The sequence below is a fragment of the Chinchilla lanigera genome, unplaced genomic scaffold (assembly GCF_000276665.1).
Source record: "Chinchilla lanigera isolate Chin_1 unplaced genomic scaffold, ChiLan1.0 scaffold00027, whole genome shotgun sequence".
Classification (NCBI taxonomy): domain Eukaryota; kingdom Metazoa; phylum Chordata; class Mammalia; order Rodentia; family Chinchillidae; genus Chinchilla; species Chinchilla lanigera.
Genome location: NW_004955428.1, coordinates 2,376,770 through 2,399,359, shown reverse-complemented (window position 1 = coordinate 2,399,359; position 22,590 = coordinate 2,376,770). Strand labels below are relative to the sequence as shown.

The 22,590-nt window shown below is 35.4% G+C and overlaps 1 protein-coding gene across 3 annotated transcripts in view; it reads left to right on the top strand.

Annotated features, from left to right (window-relative positions):
- Positions 1-20,862, top strand: part of Ttc29 (tetratricopeptide repeat domain 29) — a 192,749-nt gene extending 171,887 nt beyond the window's left edge. For all 3 annotated transcript variants that reach the window (XM_005386666.1, XM_013515339.1, XM_013515340.1), the window contains 2 exons: positions 20,353-20,419; positions 20,699-20,862. In XM_005386666.1, the coding sequence (XP_005386723.1) occupies positions 20,353-20,419; positions 20,699-20,729 (98 nt within the window). In that variant the 3' untranslated portion in view covers positions 20,730-20,862. The remainder of the gene's footprint in view (positions 1-20,352; positions 20,420-20,698) is intronic.
- The last annotated feature ends 1,728 nt before the right edge of the window (positions 20,863-22,590 follow it).

Below are 22,590 nucleotides of genomic sequence, written 5' to 3'. Positions count from 1 at the left end.
TTCCTGCCATGTACCATAACACGGGCAGGAGATTGGGGACTCACTGCAGGGATCCCTGATAAGTGGCACTGTGGAAAGGGTCTCCAATAATGTAACATGATTATAAAGAAAGAAAATACATAAGACTTGGAAAAGGATGAGAAGAAAATATATTAATTTATATACAATAGTTGCTCAATTGAAAAACAAGGAAAAATCAAACAGAACCCTGATATACAAAAGAGATTTTGGCAAAATATGTAGGTAAAAAATTAATTCATAAAGACTAATGGTATTCTGGCTTTTATTTTCAAAAATATTTGAAAGAGTGCCAATCCTAGTCATACAACAATAAATTTTCTTGAATCCCTAAAAGACTTGAGGTCACAGGACAACCAGCCAAACTCTGAAGCTGACAAAGGAAAAAATAATGACATACTTTCCTAAAAATAAAATATTTCTGCATAACAAAAGACATCATAAACAAGTTTATAAATTAAAAAGTGAGCTTGGAAAAAATCTACAAATATCATAAAATTAATCTCGTTTACAGATAAAGATCTCATAGATCAATTAAAAAAATACCAAAAATCTGATAAAAAGTGAAAAGGACATGTAGAGTTAACTGAAAAGTACATTTGAATGTGGAAAAAGTGCTGAACTTTACTCATGAAAAAATAAATGTGAATGAAAAGTAGGAAGCAATTTTTCAGCCACCAGATCAGCAAAAATTTGATAATGCAATATGTTGGTGAGTATAAGTGTCTCCACATATTACTGGTGAAAGAATAGATTAAACCTCTAGGGAAAGTAGTTTGACAATACTGAAATTTTAAATATACAACTTGCTGTGATTCTGAGTTTACCCAACAGATAAACTAACCCATTTGAGCCAGGCATGAGGGCCCATGCCTGTAATCCCGGAACTCGGGAAGCTGAGGCAGGAGGATCATTGTGAGTTCGAGGCCAGCCTGAGCTACATAGTGAGCTCAAGGGCAGCCTGATCTGCATTGTGAGAGAAAGAGACTTGGATAAAGTGAAGGAGTGAACCATAAGATCTTCTGGGAAAAACTACCTAACCTGAAGGATAATCAAATTCAAAAGCTTTACATATGTGCAAGGATTGATCTACAGAATTATAGTAATAACAGATCGCCAGCAACTCCTTGGTGCTAAAAGAGAATGACCAAGAGAATGAGCAGACAGATTTGGCAGTGTCTTACACAACAATGTATTCTCTTACAACACAGTCCAGAAGTCATACCCCTTATTTACCCAACTGAGATAAAAACTTATATTCACATAAACATTTGCACACTGGTACTTAGACTCAGTTATTCGTAATTGCCCAAACTTGGAAACAACCAAGATGCCCTTCAGTAGGTGAGTGGATAAATAAACTGTGCTGCATACAGACAATGGAATATTGTACAATGCTAAAGAGGCGTGAGTCATCAAACTATGAAAAGACACTGAGGAAATACAAGTACTTATCACTGAGTGAAAGAAGCCAACCAGAAAAGGTTACATACTGTATGATTTCAACCGCAGGTTATTCTGCAAAAGGCAAAACTACAAAAATGACTTTTTTAAAAAGTGATTTCCAAGGATTGCAGGGAAAGGAGGGATGGGTTGGCAGAGCACAGAGGGTTTTTAGAGCAGTGAAACTTGTGTATGACTTGATAATGGTGGATAAATATCACATATTTACCAAATTCCAAAGAATGTACAACTCCAAGAGCTAATCCTAATATAAACTACGGACTTTGGGTGATACTGCTGTGTTAGTGTAGGTTCATTGACTGTAATAAATGTAACACACTGATTGTCAATAGTGCCCAGAGACCATGTCATGAGATAAAAGAAACTCCCTGGACTTTCTGCCCAATTCTGCTATGAACCTAAAACTTCTTTTAAAAATATATTTAAAAAGAGAAAGCAAGAATGATATCCACTGTATACTACTTCTGAAAAAGTACAAAAATATGTATATGTTACAGTGGCACTTATGCAAATGTAAAACAAACATTATATATGTATAATATGGAGAAAACTTTGTCATTTACACTTTTACAAATGCATAGAATATTTTTAACAGAATATCAAAGACACAGCAGTGGTTTCCTCTAGGGGAAAAGAAACAAGAGGCTGAGGATCAAGGATTTCAAACAGATTTTTCATTGTCCATCCTTTTGAAAATTTTTTCCATGTACATTTACCATTTATTCAAAAAGTAATGTTAAATTAAGGAATGCACTATGCCGGGAATAGTTCCAGAATTACTAGTGCATATTATTTACTCTTTCACAAAGCATTTAGTGGATTCTTCTGTAGTAGTGTCAATGCATAAGGATTGTCCTAATCATTCACTTCCCACACTTCAAATCCCTTTACTGTGTAACAGTTTATATTTTATCGTTTAGTAAACGTGGCCCCAAAGAGTCAGTTATCAGTGTCGTGCATAAAGCAGTGAGTTCTCTTTAACATCATTCCATATACAGCGATACTCCAAATTGAGTCGAACTCAATTCATTCCAAATGAACTCAATTCATGTTCAACCACTGAAAAGTTCTAGAACGGAACAGATTTTTCCCATAACAAGTAACGAAAAACGAAATAAGTGGTTCTGAGACCCCAAAATTATACAAGCACTGTGTGTCGTCTGGGCGAGAGCGGTGCTTAGACAGAAGCGTCACCCCTTGTGTCCGCCGCGAGAGAAGTCATATGACCCGCTCGCCCCCAGTACAGGTTTTTTTCAAGTTGAATTTTCGGTTCAACTATGGAACAAAGTTACGGTAGTTGAACACATATTTTTTGAACTTTACTATTCAAGTAGTGGAAAGGTCTAGCTTGCAGCGGTTCAACAACTGAGGTATCACTGTATATTGTTTGTAAGCCGTCTTAGAAGAAAATCCACTCAACCTTGAACATGACACCAAGGGCCAAAAAGAAAAGGAAAGCATAATTTTATGACAACTTTAAAGTAAGAAAATAGGTCTGCCTAAGTAAAGACTATAACTATAACTGAATAGAAGATACAAAGTCAGAGACTGTTTTAGAGAAATGTTTTTAAGATAGTTTCAACATGTAAATATAAGGGTCTCTATTTAAACTGGTATGTAGTTGACTTCCCCAATCATTGGATGAAATGCTCTATAATGTTAGAGCAAATTAAGACAACTTTAAACTACATAGTGTGTTCGCTTTTTTGTTCCTAGTTTCTTAGAACAAAAGACAACAAGAATAATGCAGGCTATCACCTCAATGAAAGTTGTGAGGGGAAATAAGGATATATACATGTGTATGTGTAAGTATGTATATATATGCATGTATGTACATTAGATTTTTCAGTGGTAAAATGACAGACATCAAGTTTCTTTCCATGTCATTAACTCACATGAGAATAGCCCTAAAAGTCTTTTTCCGGTAACTTTTATCACTGCATAAGTATTGTTACAATTTTTAACAGCATCTCATTCATGAAAATGTAATTTATACAATTCCTTTCTGTATGAAATAAATTTAGTTTTAAGATATAGCACTTTTTTCCCCAAACCACAATGCATTAGAATCAAAAGGGGTAAACTTAAAAGAGGCAAAGTACTTCTGTAGTAAGAATAAACAATCTTTTAAATCTTTTGTTCCTTCCCTTCCTTCTCTGCCCATGAGTACTCTAATTATATCCTTCCCTCCATGTGGAAGGGTGGTCTGGTATCTCCTAGCTCTTTAAAACTATGGAATCATTAAGATAATTAAGAAAATCCACTAAGAAAAATAAGATAATGTATGTAGTTGAAACCCTCCTCCGTTGGAACAGAAATAAAAACAAATAGTTTTTATTAGTTTTCTTTAAACTTACAGAACTGTTTTCAATTTTTTTTAATTTTAAAGAGAAAAAAAAACCACGAAAAGCAATGATACAAAATTTCAAACCAAAATAGAAGGAGAGTAACAATGGTTAGTACACTGCTTATTATTATCTTCAAAGTAGTTGCTCAGATTATGATATAGGCATGAAAAAAAATTTTTTAGGCATGAAAACTTGATCCAACGATATAAGCACAAACCTTTCTTTTCAGCGAACTAATAGAAATTAGTAGTATAGTTATCTTAACTCAACTATTTTAAGAAGTTGAACACAATTATCTCTTCACAGAAGTACTTCAGAAATTGTAACTAAATATTTTCTATTTTGTTTGTAAGATGAGCAAATATATTCAAAAGGAAAACCAGTTCTTAAAAACTACTTTTTAAATACTCATTAAAGAGTATGTAGATCTTGATGGAGAATTTTTTAAAGTGGCATTTCAAGCCAAAAGTTTTGTCTTTATTACATGTCTTTTTGTGCTCTCACTGAAACTTTTAAAATAGATATATTTAATTATTCTGTCCTTCAAAACCATTTATAAGTCATCTGCTATCTACCAGGTAACATTTATTATGTCATATTTTTAAAGTACAACATAATCTGTAAACTGTATTCATTCAAAACATTGAGTACTGTGTATATGACCTCTCAAACATTGTGCAAGACATTGCAGATACAGTGACAAGTATATTAGTTTTCAAAAAGGAAAAAAATTTCATCGGAAGATTACAAAGAAATGGTGATTACTGAAGTACAAACCACAGAAATTTTTCAAAAATGACTTCCACTTATCCATGCATGAATGTGTATAGATAGTCATACAATGAGCGCATTCTGGTGCTAAGAAGACACGCTGCAAAACAGAGGTTCTCTGCTTTTTACACTTTTGACCCACAAATCCTGTCAAAGAATCTGAGTCCTGCCATGAAAAGCCTAGCAGGCTATTTTTCCCAAGGCAAGCATTTAAATGCATTTTATGTATTCTGCTAAAGCCAGTATTTGTTTTGAAATCCTCTGCCCCCTACTAAATTAATTGATTTTCTTAAATTGCACATAAAAATCTTATTTATTCTCTGAAGACCGTGCACTCATACAGAGAGCTAGGCCAAGACTGCAAGTTAGGCTTCCCCTGTGCTCCCCACAGATGTACTCTCATATCCACCTAAGTTCAGCACGGCTACACTGCTGTGGACTGTACCCCAGCACCTACTGCACAGATGTGTTCAGTTAATGTGGCGGCCACTCCGTGAACATCAGTGAATGGATGACAAGTGAGTAGGAACAGCCATTTGTGACCAACGCAGTGTATATTCTCCTTACACTAAACCCTCTACTACACAACCAGCTTAGAGCTGGTGCCACTCTGAGAGTGCCATAGTGCAAATGTCTTACTTGTTATAATAAAAGTAAAATAAAAAATATGTTTAGACAAAAGACTGTCCTCCGAGCAATGGATTTACTATTTGGATTGTACAAAATACGTGTCACGAGGGCCAGAGCCAGTCTAAGTGGCATCTTGGGAATCTTTGTGTGTTATCTTTATTTCTCATTGTCCCGCTCACCTTCTCTGGAAAGAATAACAGATAGCCCTTCCTTGTGATAGGTTAGCTTTTAGGAGTGTTGTTTTATCTATTTTTTATGGCCAACCTTACACTTGTTAAGTGTAATTTTTGCTTTATGTAACATAAAGATCTCTGTGATATGATGCCTTGTGAATTAACAAGAATAGCTGGGCAGAAGACAAGAAATCTTTTTAAAAACGAATGTTCACATTAAATATCTTGGATAGGCTGGCCTTCTGGGGATTTTTCTTTAATGCAACAAAAGTGCACCATTTCTGTTTTCAGAAATAGTTTATACTATAGCTTTATACTGAGCTTGTCTAAAGTGATATTACATAAGTAAGGGCTTAGTCTGTACGTTAGTATTTTACATCTTAGAGTCTTACTAAATCCTGTTTTGATCAATCTGGTATTGAACCAATCTATATTGATTTTTCCTCCACTTGTTTATGGTATTTATTTTGATATATCTAGGATTAAAAGCCAAATTAACAAGTGTAATCAATTTTCCTAGTGATAGAGAAAAGTCCTCTAGAACCCTCAGATACATTCATCTAGGGATGAAAAACTGAAGTGAAGACGTAATAAATGGATCGATTTATTCAATCACTGAGCATAAAAACATTAGCCCTGGGAAAGCGTTTTCCTCTAAGCACTTTAGCTACTGAGTTTCACTTGTGTGGCACCAAATAATTTGCATTTTTAGAGAAATTTCAAGTCTACAGTGAGCTCCAATGAAAACATGAATAAATTGCTTTCTTCCCCCCTTTTTCTAACATTAGGAAGCTGAATCCATTAGGAGTTGAGTTAGAGTGTAATGAAATAAAGGCAACAACTTGCATGATAGATGCCCCAGATTAGGTGTCTCACTAGCCTGTGCTCAGTTGTCTTGGCCTATGTGTTATATTAGGGGATATTCAGAGAGGTCCCTGGGGTAGATGGCTTTTTTTCTTATCACTGCATTAGAAATGGGCTCTAAAAGACGAGCAATGAAATAGACAATGTTTAAGAACTAAGTAGGCATGCCAGAGCAGCTCCTGCAAAGTCAAATACATCTATCTCAGGGCTGGGGATTAGCTCAGCGGCACAGCACCTGCCTGGCAAGCACAAGGTCATGAGTTCAATTCCTGGTACAGGAAAAAAAAAAAAAAAAAAACCAAGTACGTCTATCTCTCCACGCCTAACTCAGAACACTTGCCTATGCGGCTATTCACCTTCCTTCTTTGGAACTCATTGATGTGAAAATGAATACAGAAGCTATGAATATGGGCTTTATAATACCCAAACTAACCTGCATTTGAATCTCCAGTGGATTGGTCTTCAGCTGTGTCATTATATCAGCAAGTGAGTCTCTCCAGACTTTGGCTTCCTCGATTTTCCAAGGGAACTAATAATACCTAGAGCACAGGGTGGCTGAAAGACTTAAATGAGAAGCTAATCACATTCCCCAGTACAAACTGTGTTCTCAACCCACCAAAACAAATTCTACTTTTAATGATCTCAGTGTTGCCACTGAACAAAAGACAATTAGACCACACCACTCCTTTTAACTGAATGTGAGAATGCTCTTTTGCTCCTACGTTAAATACTTAAACATAAATAAGAAGTTTCTATAAAATAATGATTCTCAAACTGGAATGAGCCAACGAATCAAATTGGGGTTCTTTTGAAATGCATATCTTGACCTAGTGTATATTCCACATAAACTAAATCCTCTATTGCAAAAGCAGTTTAAAACTGGTGCCACTCTGAGAAGGGAGTAGCGCAAATCTCGTCCTTAGATTGTAACTGTCAGTAGTGTAAACCTTGTCTACTAGGTCCAAAGCAAGGCTTGAAATTCTGCACTTATAGTAAACTCCAGGTAAAATGATGTTGCTGGTTTCCAAATCACACTTTGATTAGCAGATACATGGGTCAGGTGGACAAAGGTATTTATTCCAAATTGTATTTATCATTGTCATTGCTATAGATAGATCTATTCACTCTGTGAATATTACAAAGGAAGAGTACCTTGTTGGAGATCTATAAAGTTTTGATTCTTGGTTTTGATGGGGAAGTTGTTTTAATTTTTCAAGATATATGTACTCCTAGGAACTATTTTGCTGCTAATGAGGTACATATTTACTTATCTTTATATTTGGACTGGATATTACATATCTATAGCATGTTTTTTGAAGTCTTTGCATATGTTGGGAGATTAAATTTTTACAAAGAACTTTAGTTTTTACATCTGTGAATTTTTCATTAAAAATATCCTCTAGCCAAGATATGTCCTTATGTATAAATTATGATTGTAGTTTCACAGATACATACTTATTTCCAAACTTATTGGATTGTATAACTCTAACACATACAGTCCCAATTATGTCAATCATATCTCAATAAAGTAGCTTAAAATCCCACACTGTGTTGTCTTAGTTTTGTTTAACTAGTCAAATTTCATCTAAAGAAATTTAATAACTAAAAAACTTTTTTTCTCCCATGCAATCACCATTTCTCACTGTCTTCACTCTTTTACACAGGTACAGATTTCCTTCTGCTATCATTTTCCTTCTGCCTGAGGTCTTTATCATTTCTTGTAATGCAGCTCTGCTGCTGATGAGTTGCTTCAGCTTCTCACTGAGAACACTTTTATTTTTTATTCCATTTTTGAAAGATATTTTCATTGGATGTGGAATTCTATGTTGGCCTATGGTTTCTTTCATGTGAGAAATCCAAAGTACAACTAAACAGCAAAATAAAAGGTAGATAAAAGAAAAGAGGCAGATCACAAATAAGAAGGGGACCAGGAGATGGAGGGAAAGGAGGTGAGGAGGAAAAGAAAGTAGAAATGTATTAGATATGTCAGGCACATGCACCAAATACCCACAGTGAAAGTAGTCATTATTTGTCGCAAATGTGTGCCGATACATATATCAAATGAAAGGAAAAATAGATAATGGACTCCTAAATAAATGGGAAAAATAACTTTTAGTGAAAATATGGAGAATAATGCAAATAAATTCTCAATATCTGTGAAAAAATTTTAGGTTGGACGGGCCTTGCTTTGGGTTTTATTTTTTCCCCCCTTTCAGTAGTTTGTTTCTTTTTCTTATTTTAAGTTTATTGGAACAGTTTAGGTTTGCATAATATTCACATTCCATATAGGAAATTTGTGTCTTACATGATGTATCTCTATTTCTCTTTTTTTGTTTTTCTCCCTCCTTCCCATTCCCTCTTTTCAAACCTTCCTCCCCTTCCCATCCACAAAGCTCAGTGTTCATTTTATCATTCTTTTCTCATTTTTTCTTTCTCTTCCCTTCTTTTCCCTCCCCTTCCCTATTTCCCATTTTCTTTTAAACAGCTTCTTGCTATGTCACAATATCTATTGTACATTATGCTCTTATTTACATTTTCAGTTTCTCATACCAGAAGGATAATGTGATATTGACATATGTGTGTCTGATTTTTTTCTCTTATGACTATGGTCCCAATATCCATCCACTTAGCTATAAATGTCTCAATTTTATCTTTCTTTACAGCTTAGTAATACTCCATTATACTTTTTTAAAGCCACATCTTTTTTATTCTTTAATTTATTGGTGGGCATTTGTGTTGCTTCCAAGATTTAGGTATTACAAACTGTTGAACTATAAACATGGGTGCACATATATTGCTGTGGTATGACACTTTTCGTTCTTCAGGGAAGATATCCAGAAAGGAAATAGCTGGGTCAAATGGGACCTCTAGTCATAGCTTTTTGAGAAATCTCCATACTGATTTCCACAGTGATTGCCCAGTCTGCACTCCCAGCAACAGTGGAGAAGTGTTCCTTTTTCCCCACAATCTGGCCAGCATTTGGTATTAGTTGTTTTCTTGGTAGTAGCCCTTCTTTCTGGAGTGAAATGGAATCTCAGTATTGTTTTAATTTACATTTCTTGAATGACCTGTGAGGTTAAACATTTTTTCATATATTTTTTGCCATTTGTACTTTTTCTTCTGAGAAATGTGTACTTATCCTAGAAGCCAATTTTTGGATTTGGAGCTGAGGGTATAGCTCACTGGCATAAGTACCTGCCTGGCAAGTGCAAGGTCCTGAGCTAGATTCCTGGTACCAAACAAAACCAAAAATAATCTATACAATTTTTGGATTGGGTCTTTGAATTTGCAGGGTCTGATTCTTCTCAGTTCTTTATATGTTCTAGATATTAGCCCTTTGTCTGAAGAACAGCAGGCATAAACTTTTTCCCATTCTGTGGGTTATCTTTTTTCTGTGTTGGTGACTTCTTTCATATTTATTTATTTATCTACCTATTTATTTATTTATTTATTTATTTATTTGGTACTGGGGCTCTAACTCAGGACCTTGTGCTTGCTAGGCAGGTACTTGTGCTGCTGAGCTATATCCCTGGCCCTTCTTGGTGATTTCTTTTGCTGTGTGAGTCTTCCAGAGTTCTACTTATTCGATGTTCCAGCAGATTTAGTGTTTCTGTTTTAATATTTAGCTCTTTGATCTATTTTGATTTTAGTTTAGTGCACCGTGATAGACATGGGCCTAGTTTTAGTCTTCCACATCTGGAAAGCCAGTTTTTCTAGCACCATTTACTAAAGAGACTACCCTTCCTCCAGTGAATGTATTTGGCCCCTTTGTCAAAGATCAGGTGGCTGAGCGCATTTGGAGTTGTTTCTGTATCTTCTAGTTTGTTCCATTGAACCTCAGGTCTGTTTTTTCTCCAGTACTATTCTGTTTGGATCACAGTAGCTCTATGGTATAATTTCCAGTTAGGGATTGTAATGCCCCCTGCCTTACCTTTGTTGCCCAGAATTGCTTTGGCTATTCTAGGTCTCTTTTGATTCCAAATGAATTTTAGGATTGTTTTCTCTAGTTCTGTATGTAAATGGTATATTAATGGCATTTTGATTGGGATTGCAATAAATCTTTATAGCATTTTTGGGTGTATGGCCATTTTCACCATGTTGGTTCTTCCTACCTGAGAGCAAGGGATATCTTTCCATTTTCCATTTTCTGATATCCTCTTCAATCTCCTTTTTCAGAGAACTATAGTTTTCTTTTCTTCCTATTTTCTGTTTCTTTTTTTTTTTTTTTTAACAGTTTTCAATGTAAAGATCTTTTACTTCTTTTGTCAGATTCTTTCCTAAGTGTCTCATTTTTTGATGCTATTGTGAGGGTGTGGTTTCCCTAAATTCTCTCTCAAGGAGTTTTTATTTGTGTACAAGAATGCTATAAATTTTTGAGTGTTGACTTTGTATCCAGCTATACTACTGAATCTGATTATTAAATCTAGAAGTCTTTTGGTGGAGTTTTTGGGGTCTTCCATGTAGAGTATCATGTCATCTGCAAATAATAATAATTGAACTTCGTTTCCTATCTTTATTCCTTTTATTTATTTCTCATATCTAATTGCTCTGGTCAATGTTTCCAGAACTATGCTGAATAGGAGCGCTGATAGTGAACATCTTTATCTTGTTCCTGATTTTTAGAGTGAAACCTTTCAGTTTTTGTCCATTTATCATGTTGCTGTTGGTTTGTCATAGATGGCTTTTATTAGATTGAGATAAAGACTATCTATTCCAATTTTCTTTAAGCTTTTTAAAATCGTGAATGTGTGTTAGGCTTTGTCAAATGCTTTTTCTATGTCTATTGAGATGATCGTGTCCTTTGCTCAGCTGATATGGTATATTACATTTATTGATCTGCATGTGTTGAACCATCCCTGCATCCCGGGAGTGATGCATGGAGTATAATCTTGGTCATGGTGTGTAATCTTCTTAATGATTTGCTGCATTCGGTTTGCCAGTACCTTGTTGAGTGTTTTTGAATCTATGTTCATCATGTAGATTGGCCTGTAGTTCTCTTTTTTGGATGGATCCTTCTCTGTTTTGGGTATCAGGGTAATACTTGTTTCTAGAATGAGTTTGGGAGTATTACTTCCCTTTCTATTTCATTAAACAGTTTGAGAAGTAGCCACTCTCTAAATTTCTAAATATCTTGTAGAACTCAGCTGTGTATCCATCAAGACCTGGAATTTTCTTTGTGGGTAGGTTTTTCATTACATTTTCAATTTCACTGACTGATACTGGGGTATTGAGAATTTTTATATCTTCTTGATTCAGCTTTGGTAATTCATATATATCTAGGAATCCATCCATTTTATCTGTATTTTCCATTTTCTTAGAATAAAGTTTCTCAAAGTAAGCAATGATGATCTTTTGGATTTCTGCAGGATGTGTTGTAATTTCACCCTTTTCATTTCTAATTGCATGAATTTGACTCTTTTCTTTTTTGATGAGATTGGCTAAGAATTTATCAATTTTATTCAATGTTTTAAGGAACCAACTCTTTGATTTACTGATTCTTCATATTGCCTTCTTAGCTTCAGTTGCATTAATTTCTGTGCTAATCTTTATAATTTCTTCCCTCATACAAACTTTAGGCTTGATTTCTTCTTTTTCTAGAAGTTGGAGATTCAACATTAGGTTGTTTGAACTTGTTCTGTCTTCCTGGTATGGGTATTCATTTCTATACATTTATCTACTAAGATTGCTTTCATTGTGTCCCATAAATTCTTGTATGTTGTATCAGCATTATCATTTAGTTGTATAGATACTGCTTAATTTTTTCTTTAATTTCATTTGTGACCTACTTGTTGTTCAGTAGGGTATTATTTAATTTCCATGTATTTATGAAACTTTTGTGATTTCTTTTGCTGCTCATTTCTAATTTCATTGCACTATGGTCAGGCAATATGCATGGAATAATTTCAATCCCTTTGCATTTACTTAAGCATGTTCTATGTGCTAGTATGTGGTCTATTTTGAAGAATGTCCCATATGCAGCTGAGAAGAATATATAGTGTGTTTTTATCGGGTGGAATATTCTGTAAACATTTATTAAGTTCATTTGTTCACAGGTTTGTTTCAGTCTGATATGTCTTTATTTTTTTGTCTAATTGATCTATTATTTATAACAATGAGTTGTTAAGGTCCCCATTACAATTGTGTTACTGCTTATTTGAGTTTTCATGTCCACTAGTATTCATTTTATACTGTTGTGTGCTCCTGTATTTGGTGCATATGTATTTATGAGTGTTAGCTCTTCTTCTTGGAATTTTCCTTTAACAAGAATGTAGCAACCTTCTTTATCTCTTTTGCTCTGTCTTGGCTTGAAGTGCACATTGTCTACAAATAGAATAGCTATCCCTGCTTTTTTCTGGGTTTCTATTGCATGGAATATTGTTTTCCATCCTTTTACTTTCAGTCTATGAATTTCTTTGTGAGTTAAGTGTGTTTCTTGTATGCAGCATATTGTTGGATCTTGTTTCTTGATCCATTCTGCCAGTCTATTTCTTTTGATTGGTAAATTGAGACCATTTACATTGATAGTTATAATTACATGTATAGACTTATCACTAACACTAAAGCCTCCCTAAGAAATGCCTGTTCTTTAGAGGTATCTGCTATGTGTAGGAGGTGTCTGTACCAAGAGCCTGCCTTCCCAATTTATTAACAATGAGATTTTGCCATCTATTTGGCTCAGCCCCCAGTCCTTTGATACTGGACTATGCTGATGGTTATGACCCCAGACAGTCACAATATTGGGTTCTTTAGGGGGGTTGTTTTGTTTTTGGTACCAGGAATTGAACTCAGGGCCTGCGCTTGCTAGGTAGGTGCTATGCCACTGAGCTACATCCACAGATCACAGTATTGTTATAGAAAGGAGAATAACTGGTTACAACAAATATGACATCCTGGCTGAAGTATTACAATTAACAACAATAGTATCATCACACACATCCAAGAGACTGAAAAACTGTTGTAACTCTTTATTTGGGGTCTTTAACCATAGGAGCAAGATCTACTGTTATATAACAAAACCCAACATAAATCAGAAATTTGTATGCAATGAGTTTCCCACTAGTAGAGTGATTTTACTCCATAATAGAAAAATTTTAGAGGTATAGGGGACAAAACAGAGAGAGAAAGAAAGACAGAGATAAAGAGAAATATAGTTGAAGCAAGGCTGGAGGACATAGGATGATCACAAAAGCTTCCAGAAGCTGGAAAAGAGGGCAGGAGAAAAAGAATCAAGGAGAAAGCAGAAGATTATTGAAGCAAATCAGAAAGGTTAGGCATAACGTTCACTCAGGTGAAGATATCCTAAGATCAAGAGAGACATTTAGGAGGGGAAAAAAAGGATGAATAGAATAGAGCAAAAATACATATATAATCTTTAAAAAGAAAGGGAAACCCCCCCCCAAAAAAAAAACAAAAAAACTCAACCAGACAATAAAAAGGAAACAAAGAAAAAAAATTCCTCTGGTGTCCACTCTTCTGTGGTAGTGTCCAAATCAGCACCCCACTGATTCCGCAATAGGATTAGTGCTGGATAGAATGTGGGGCTGATCTTGGCCTCCACATGTGGTCTGTGACCAGTCTTTAGCCAGCGGCTTTCTGGATGGCGCACCCACTATTCCTTGCCCTGTTTATCTCTGCATTGCTCTCCTGGTTGCTGTGTCTCCCTCAAACTGAGGCAGCCCAAGGTTGCTCCCAGCCTGGTGTACAGTTGGCCCCTCCCAGACTTTGTACAGCCTGATTCATTCCACATCATTGGCTTCTCTCATACACTGCCTTCCTTATCCTGCACTGGTGATCACAAGGCAGGGGGAGTGCTGACTTCCCAGCCTAAGGATGCTTGTATTGAAGGTAGCTGGTTGTAGAGTAGGGAAGACCTTAACTAGCTGCGTTGGATGTTCCAAATCCCTTTATTGTGTCAGTGGTACGGCAGGAGGGCTTGTGTTGTGTCACTAGCAATCCTCATTGCCCTGGCCAGTCCCTAACCTTGCTGTCACTAGAGGTTCCATTTAGCAGTTATGGTTCTAGACAGAGAAAGAAAAAAGAAAAAGAAGAAGAAAAGAGAAAAAAACAATAAAACAAAACAAAGAAAAGCTGGTGGCCTCCCTCCTGGTGATGAGGGAGCAGTCTCTCACCACTATGTGTGTCAGTGAAATGTGTTGCCAGGCTGCATTGTCCTCTGTTTGCCAGAAATTAAAGGAGACGAGGCACCTTATATTCTATGTCTGTCCTGTATGGATTGAATTTGCCACACCTCAGCTGTCTCTCTGTTTTTGTTTTCTTTTGAAAAGGAAAAGCATGTGTCCATTTTTGACACTCAAGAAAGTCTACCTAAACTTGAAAAATATCTTCTGCCTTAACCGTTTATATCCTGATTGTTATACACATCAGATATAGAAATACATCATGATCACTACTTCAAAATATGGATAGAACAGGTTAACTTTTATTGTTTTGTTATTAGCAAGAAGTAGGAAATCTTTACAAAAAAGACTAAAGTTTTGATAGAGTGGGAATAATTGTACAATTTCCTGCTTTGGTTCATGCAATATTACAAAATTTTAGTCTGTGGTAATTCCAACAAGAGCATTTCAAGTTCAAGCTCAACCTAGACAACTTAGAGACCTAATGAGACCCTGTCTCATAAATAAATAAATAAATAAATAAATAGGGATGTAGTTAAGTGCAAAAGACCCTGGGTCAAATCCCCAGTATCACAGCTGAACATGCCATCTGTTTCTCTTTCACTGACCCCTACCCCTTCTCCTTTGTCAGTGTCAGGTGGGGTGGCTAAAAGCAAGTGCAAGAAATATTAGGAAATGTCCACTTTCTGAAAAGTTCAGTTGGTTAGAGAACAGTGCTAATGAGGCCAGAATTAGTGTCTGGCTGTGCTCCAGGATCACAGCCTGTATCCCTGACCAGCCATTTTCCACACCATTGGATGCAAGGAGCACCATGCCAAGAAGCACACATGTGTTTATGTTGATCCTTTTCCATTTCTGAAAGAACAGTTGAAGAACTAGTTCTTTAACAGAGATCACTTCAAAACCATCTCTGTCCCCAAAGGACAGCTTTTGTAATTTGATTATAATGGCAATTGTATATATGTTACCGAAAATAATAAGCCTATCCTTGTAAATATCTTTTTCAAAGATAAACTTTCATTCCATGACTTATTTTTTGTCCAACTTAAAATAGGTTAAAAGTCAGGCTTATGTAAACAGGCTTTTTATTGGTGATGGTATTCAGGCTTGTAAAATATATGTTTAACTCATTAAAATTATTCAACTGTTGTGTTTAAATGAGAGAAGCACATAATCATTGTCTTAAAAGTAAACAGATTATCTATTTATTCAAAGCGATTTTGATTATCAAGTGTGAATGACAAGGTTTAAATTTTTACACATATTTCATCAAAACTGTTCTTTTCAGTATTGTAGGCTTGTAAAACCATACTGTAATTAGATCATTGTATGTTATCTATTGCATTAGTGTTGATATAATTGATATATTAGCTTACTTCCACCACTGTGTTAATTTTATATTATTTAAATACATGGTGATAAAGGAAGAGACTTCCATTCTTTTCAGAAATTAGTTTCTGAGACTTTTTGTCATCAGAAAGAAGAACTATTTCTAACATTGAATCTGTGACTTTAAGTAAAATGTGCTGAAACACAAAAGGAAAATATCCTCTCATTGTTGATAAAGCCATAATGCTAAGATCACACATAAGGTATGACGGTTTTTATACACAGTATTGACTCTTAATCAGCTTCATAAAATATAATCTGAGTTTTATTTTTTAACAAAATCTTTTGAGACATTTTGATAAGGTCAACAGAAACCACAGTCTTTTAACATTAGGTGATCAACTTTTTGACAATGGCCAGACCAGCATAGCTAATGGAATAATAGCCTGCAGGGTCCAGCTAAATATGATATACGAATGTAATCAACCTCTGTGATGACTATTCAAAAGTAATCCCTTTAGCTTTGAACTGAGACACATATTTCAACAAGGCAAAAACCATATGAAGAAATTCTCTGCAGACCACACTGATACAATACAGCCTTCATATCCTGCTCTCTGTGTTGGCTGCTTATAGTGAGTTTTAAATTTAAGGTAATGACTACTGTATATTCATGTGAGCATACAACAATACTTTTGATTTGTTGTGGAAAGGTTGAATCCATTACCAGGGGTCTAGTCTATAAACTCTGACACAACCTTTATGTATGAGTTATTATTTACCCTTTTCTACAATAAGGACACTAAAAAGGTTTTGCATGATAAAATTATAAAAATCCATTCACCTTTCCAGTCACTGAGCTGCCGAAGAGTATCTCCTCCATTTCAATTCATACTCATCTACAGACAATAAGTTTAAAATCTTATTTGTATATAATACTACATTATGTAAAAATTATAGGCTGGGGATATAGCTCAGTGGCACAAAGGCCTGCCTGGCAAGTGCAAGGTCCTGAGTTCAATTCCCAGCACCAATAAAAAATTTTTAAAAATAAAATAATAAATAAAAAATTATATGCCATTGTTTTTCAAATAAAAGGATGAGATAGTAAGCTTACTATAATCAGTATTAGCTGGCTTATTCTATTGCAGTACAGACTAATGTATAGTATGAATAAGATCCTGTTGTTGATCACTTAAGAGGATTTAGCATCTGAGAATGTCTTCACTGTTAGCAGCAGAGAGGTGCCCATTTCTGTTGAAAAGGTTCACAGTAGAAACAAGTATCACACTTTGACTTCTTGGTTGCCAACAGCCCCTCTTTGAGAACAGCATTTGTCCCTATTTTATAGCTTCCTTGAAGTCCTACAGATCACACATTATTCAAATCACACCCTAAATTAGGCCCACAACACAAAACCTAGCTTTGGAATCAAAAAGAGTGCTTCTGCAAAAAGAGAATCCAGAGTCAAAAACCCTATGGGGCTCACTTCATTGTAAATAAATAGAAGCATCAGAGCACCTGGATGTCAAGTCTAAATACTTATTCTTGTAAATTAATCATTGCTAAGATTTCCTAGAACAGAGTGTGTAAATGCTTTCAATCTAAACTAGTAGTTATAGCTCACATGGAATAAAATAGTTGTATATAAAGCTTTTCTGCTTAATCAGTCTACTTAAGGAAATACTCTACAATAAAATCACTTTTCCTCAACATCTGGGTAATGAAAGTCAACCAGTTGTCTGAGACCAACCAATCACAATTTCAAACTTATACAATCAAGGAAAAATTCCTTATACAATCAAGGAAAAATTTGTACATCCAGTTACATTCTTCTAAGCCAAAGGGAATGCTGATTTCAAGACATTGGCACGTATAAAATGGGCATTAGGGTATTAGGAGTGGTCTATATATTGTGATTCAAGGAAAAATATTAATCTGAGAAGCTGAAGATAGTTCTTTATCAAAAAGAACAATAAAATATATTAATTAAGTGAAATACTAAGCATGGTAGAATCTGAATGATAAGGTAACTGTTTCATGCTCTAAGTTGAAAAAAAATGAAAACTCAAAGAGGAATTAATGCCCAGTGTCATGAGCAGCATACCATACAGCACACCTAACTCTGCCTGCATCCATTGGTGAGAACTTAGTCACATGACCTCAGTTAAATATTTATATGTTGGTGGAAAAGATCTAATAGAGAGCAAAATCTCCACTTCTGTGAGAGGTGGAAAGAATTCCTAGAGCTATGTCTGGTGTGGGCAGGCAGGAAGTAAGGCAGTGAAATGGAAGTGAAGGATACCACTTTAGACTGGAGTGTAGACAGCTCATCCATAAGGGCACAATGGAAGCATGGTATTCAGAACAAAAGCATAGAGTTCTTGCCATCGAGTTTTGTTTTGTTTTGTTTTGTCTGTTTTTGAGACAGAGCCTCGCTATGCAGTTCAGGCTGGCCTTGAGCTCACTTTGTAACCCAGGCTGGTCTCGAACCTGCAACGATCCTCCTCCCTCAGCCTCCCAAGTGCTGGGATTACAGGTGTGTGCCACCATGGCCGGCATCATAGAGTTTTTCGAATTTTTTCCTATGTCTATTACATTTATGAAATAAAATAAATCATTACCTGAGAGGGAAGATGCAGAGGAATGCTGGTAGTCCAAGAAAAGAAAGTGAAAAACAGCGCTCTATGAGAGTGAAAGAATGAATGAATGAACCCGAATGTTCAGTAGGATGGACTGAAAGCATTAAGAGTGCACCTAATGTTTATTCCCATGAACTTAAAACGAAGCTTCTCTGCTCGTTGTGTCTTCTCCATCCATGTCAAGCTACATGGTGCAGGTGAAGAACAGGCAAACAGTTGGAATTAGTTAAGGTTACAGGCCTTTCAAGTGACTATGATGAAGTGTGAAAAGAGTAAAGAAGTGAACATACATGCAAAGGAGTGAACATGAAGTTCAAATTGTATGAAGACAACAGAGAAGATGTCAAAATGTGTGGAAGAACATTTAAAAGGTGGTAGGACTGGAGGTCCCAACGACCTCCACAGGGAGGTATGTTTTCCTATTGTGTTGGGGTACCAGAGAGAGTAATATCAAAACAGAGAAGGTGGCAGCTGAGTAGTTGATGCAGGAAACTGAAATAGAGAAGGGCTTGTATTTACTGGTACCGACAAGGTCTAAGTATGACCAGGAAGCTAATGGCTGAGGTAGAATGAAGAAACAAGATTTAAGACAGGAGAAGCTTAAGGAACTGAGATGCATTGAAATCACTACATTTAGAAAGTGGTACAATTACAATAAGCCAAAGATAAATGCAATTGAGAATGAGTCCAGTTGTAAATAGATCACAATAAGCATGAATGGCTGATTTATAACCTGGTGACATGAGTTCTAAGGGAAAGACGGACAAATATCCTGAATAACAGTGGGAAGAGAGTGATATCTACCATTTCTAAATCCAGTAGTAAGAAGACAGAGAAAAATAAAAACAAAAAGCATCTCTGGGCTAGTCGTGTTTCCGCAGGAAGGCCGTATACCAGTTAGAACAAGAAAGTAAAATGAACTACAGAAACTGGGGTGAAGATATAGGTCTTTTACTGATAATAGTCCAAATCTGTAATTTTCTATATTCCAAAGAAAATATAGGAAGTGAGAGGGGGTATGTAAAAACTGGGGACTGTTGTAAGCAGGGATGCAGGATCTTTCCGGATTTGTCCCAGTGAATTCCATGAAAGTTAAGTAACTAATTAACATGTCTCTTTATACATCTTTATTCTATATAAAGATATATATATCTATATATAAATTTTCCACATTTGACTTCATTATCTGAGTACTTTACATTGTTCTAAATTAGTATTATGACTATTATTTTAATATGCTATCTTATTGATGACAAAGTTGTCCTTTCCAATTACAAAGTGACCTTTGTAGTTGTTGTTTCCTTATATCACAAGAATTCCGTGGTTTAGAAATTCAGACAGAGCTTGGCTGGACATCAGTTGAGCTGACTAAGTGGTACCTGAGACTGGTGGGGGTGGGTAAAAGACGAGGCTCACCTGGGACTCTCGCTGGAGCACCTGCTGTGCCATCCAGCATGGCTGACTCAGGCGGTAGGACCTCTTGTATGGTGACTTGCTTCCTCCAAAACAAACCTCCTAAGACAACCAGGCAGAAGCTGGAAGTCATGTTACAAGTCATTTTCTCGGGGCTGGGGATTTAGCTCAGCGGCAAAGCGCCTGCCTGGCAAGCGCAAGGTCGTGAGTTCGGTTCCCGGTACCGGAGAAAAAACAAAACAAAAAAAAAAAAAACAAGTCATTTTCTCCATTTTCTGTTGATACCAAAAGCCCCACATGAATCCCAATTTCAAGAGGAGAGGAATTACATTCTGCTTCTTCATGATGGGTTAACAAGGTCACTCTGCAGAAGAATGTATGGAATGAGAGATGTTGCTTTGGTCATCCTTAAACAATAAAATTTGCCTTGCTGATACACACACCTTTATCGTGTTGTACATGCAAGCATGATAATCCCTGAAAAGACATTCCCAGATTCAAGCTCAAAATAACCATAAACAGCATTCATGGTAAATGATTAAACTTATGTATCTTTTTTTAGGAGCATCTAGAAGATCCACAGAAGAAAATATATCTCAAAATTCAGAACATTTGGAAAAACCCAACAGGTATAATAAAGCGAGTAAAAGCTTTCTATTAAGTACCCACATTGTGTAAGAACTAATTATAATTTTACTCTTCAACAAGAAGAGTAGCTTTATCTGACACTTGTTAAGCCAATACTAAACACTACTTTTAAAAAAAATCACAAATTTACTTTTAAATGAAACATAATTTAACTATTTTTCATCTTCATGTGTGAAAATTATAAAAAGCAAAATATATTTCAAAGTGTTTAACTTTCTAGAGCAATATAAAAGTCAGTTTTATAATTTATTTTATTTCAGATTTCCAGATAATCACAAAGATGAAACTTAAAGCAGCTTGTGACTCAACAGAAATGCAAGAATAAAGTGATCATGTCACCAAAGATGTCATTCCTATAGTAGGATCAGGTGACAAGTAATGTAGAGTTATAATAAAACTGACTATGACTATGTTTTTATCAGAATTATTCTTGCAGTGTACTACTACTATAATATCTAAACCCATGCAGATAAAATGTATTTTAAATGCTTAGAAAGATCAAAAGTTATCCATAAAATAAACTGGAAAGGTTTTCCTCTTATCCAGTACTGCACCAGAAATATCACAGAATCAAAAATCAATAGATTCCTGTAAGGAAATAATTACAAGCCTAAGGAAATCTTTCATACTGAATACCAAGATAATATTTACTAAAATTATAGCATCATTTTTCAGTGTGGATAAGAGGATCATAAGTCACAAAAATAGCTGTGTTATATCTTGTTCAGTTTGCTTTACCTGCTTTATTTATTTTATAATACTTTTAGCTGGCAGTATATAATCTAACTTAGTCATATCAACTTAAAAAGTTTAAGAAAGTGTTTTAGTCTCAGGGCTCTTCTCTAATATGTTTTGAAAATGAAAAGATACAGCTAAAATGCTTATATGCATAATTTCTAGACATCTGCCATTGCAGGGAATGCTGAGTTTATGGGAATATTCTCTATCTTGATTGTGATGGTGGTAATGCAAGTCTCTACACTGGCCAAAGCTACTTGAACTGTACACATAGAGAAGATGAACTCTCCTGCATAAAGTATAACTTAGTAAATCTCCTCTTACAAAATGAAACAAAAAGAGAGGTGTAGCTGGGGAATAGATTCAGCCTGGCCACATTGTTACTTAAATGTAGTTGTGTGCATAGACAGTTACTTATAAATTTGTATATGTATGGAAAAGAGGTCTTACATGGTGTAAATCCCAACATGGACATATTTTTATCTCCAAAAAATGAGTGTAAGGACAATCTTACTTCATGTTATATATATGTGCATATATAGTTTAAATTTTTTTCCACATACAAATCTATATATTAGTATGACTTTTGCTACAAAAAAGATTCTCCTACCTTGATATAAAGTGTTTCGTTAACAATTTAACATTACAAATACCCCATAGCATCTCGAAGATTTAAAAAGCAAACTTAATCCTGAGAAAACTTTTTTTCCTTTTATAAGAACAATTCTATCTTTCAGGTTCATTACACGTCCTTTTTTATATTTCCTTTGAAACATTCCCTCTAATAACTGCCTTTTGCTACAGTGTCTTCTTAAATTAATTTTAAGATCCTTTAAAAAGATGTCTAGAAAATTTTGTGAGAATATTTTTAATCAAAAAGGTCCACACCCTTAAAAACACTTCAGGAAGTTAGATCTTTCAAACATAAACCTGTCATCAAGGTCAACAGAAATCAAAATTTACAATTAAATGCTAAACAACCCACAGCTATCTCTTCTGAGAGATTTAGTCAAAAGGCTTTGGGTGCTTTCTCTCTAAATTTCAATTTGAGTAATTTTTCCCTTCAAAATTGAAAACAAAATCAAGGTTTTATGCATGACAGGTTCAAACTACAAATTGCACCAAATGTGAGTTCTGATCCAGGAAAGTTCCTGCCATAAATAATGCAGCCAGGACCACTCACTGAGAACATACCAGTATTTATAATGGTCCCTAAATCTACTTTTAGCAAAGTGGCAGTGTTTAAAATACAAAATTCAAGTACATACAGTACTATAATTACTTTAATGCACAGTTCCTCTTCTCAAAAGTTGCTACAATAGCACACCTTTTCTGTGGGGGCGTGGGGAAGCATTGCAGCTGCTTATGGGTGCACCCACATTTTATGAACCACTGAAAAGATTCTGGTAGGTAT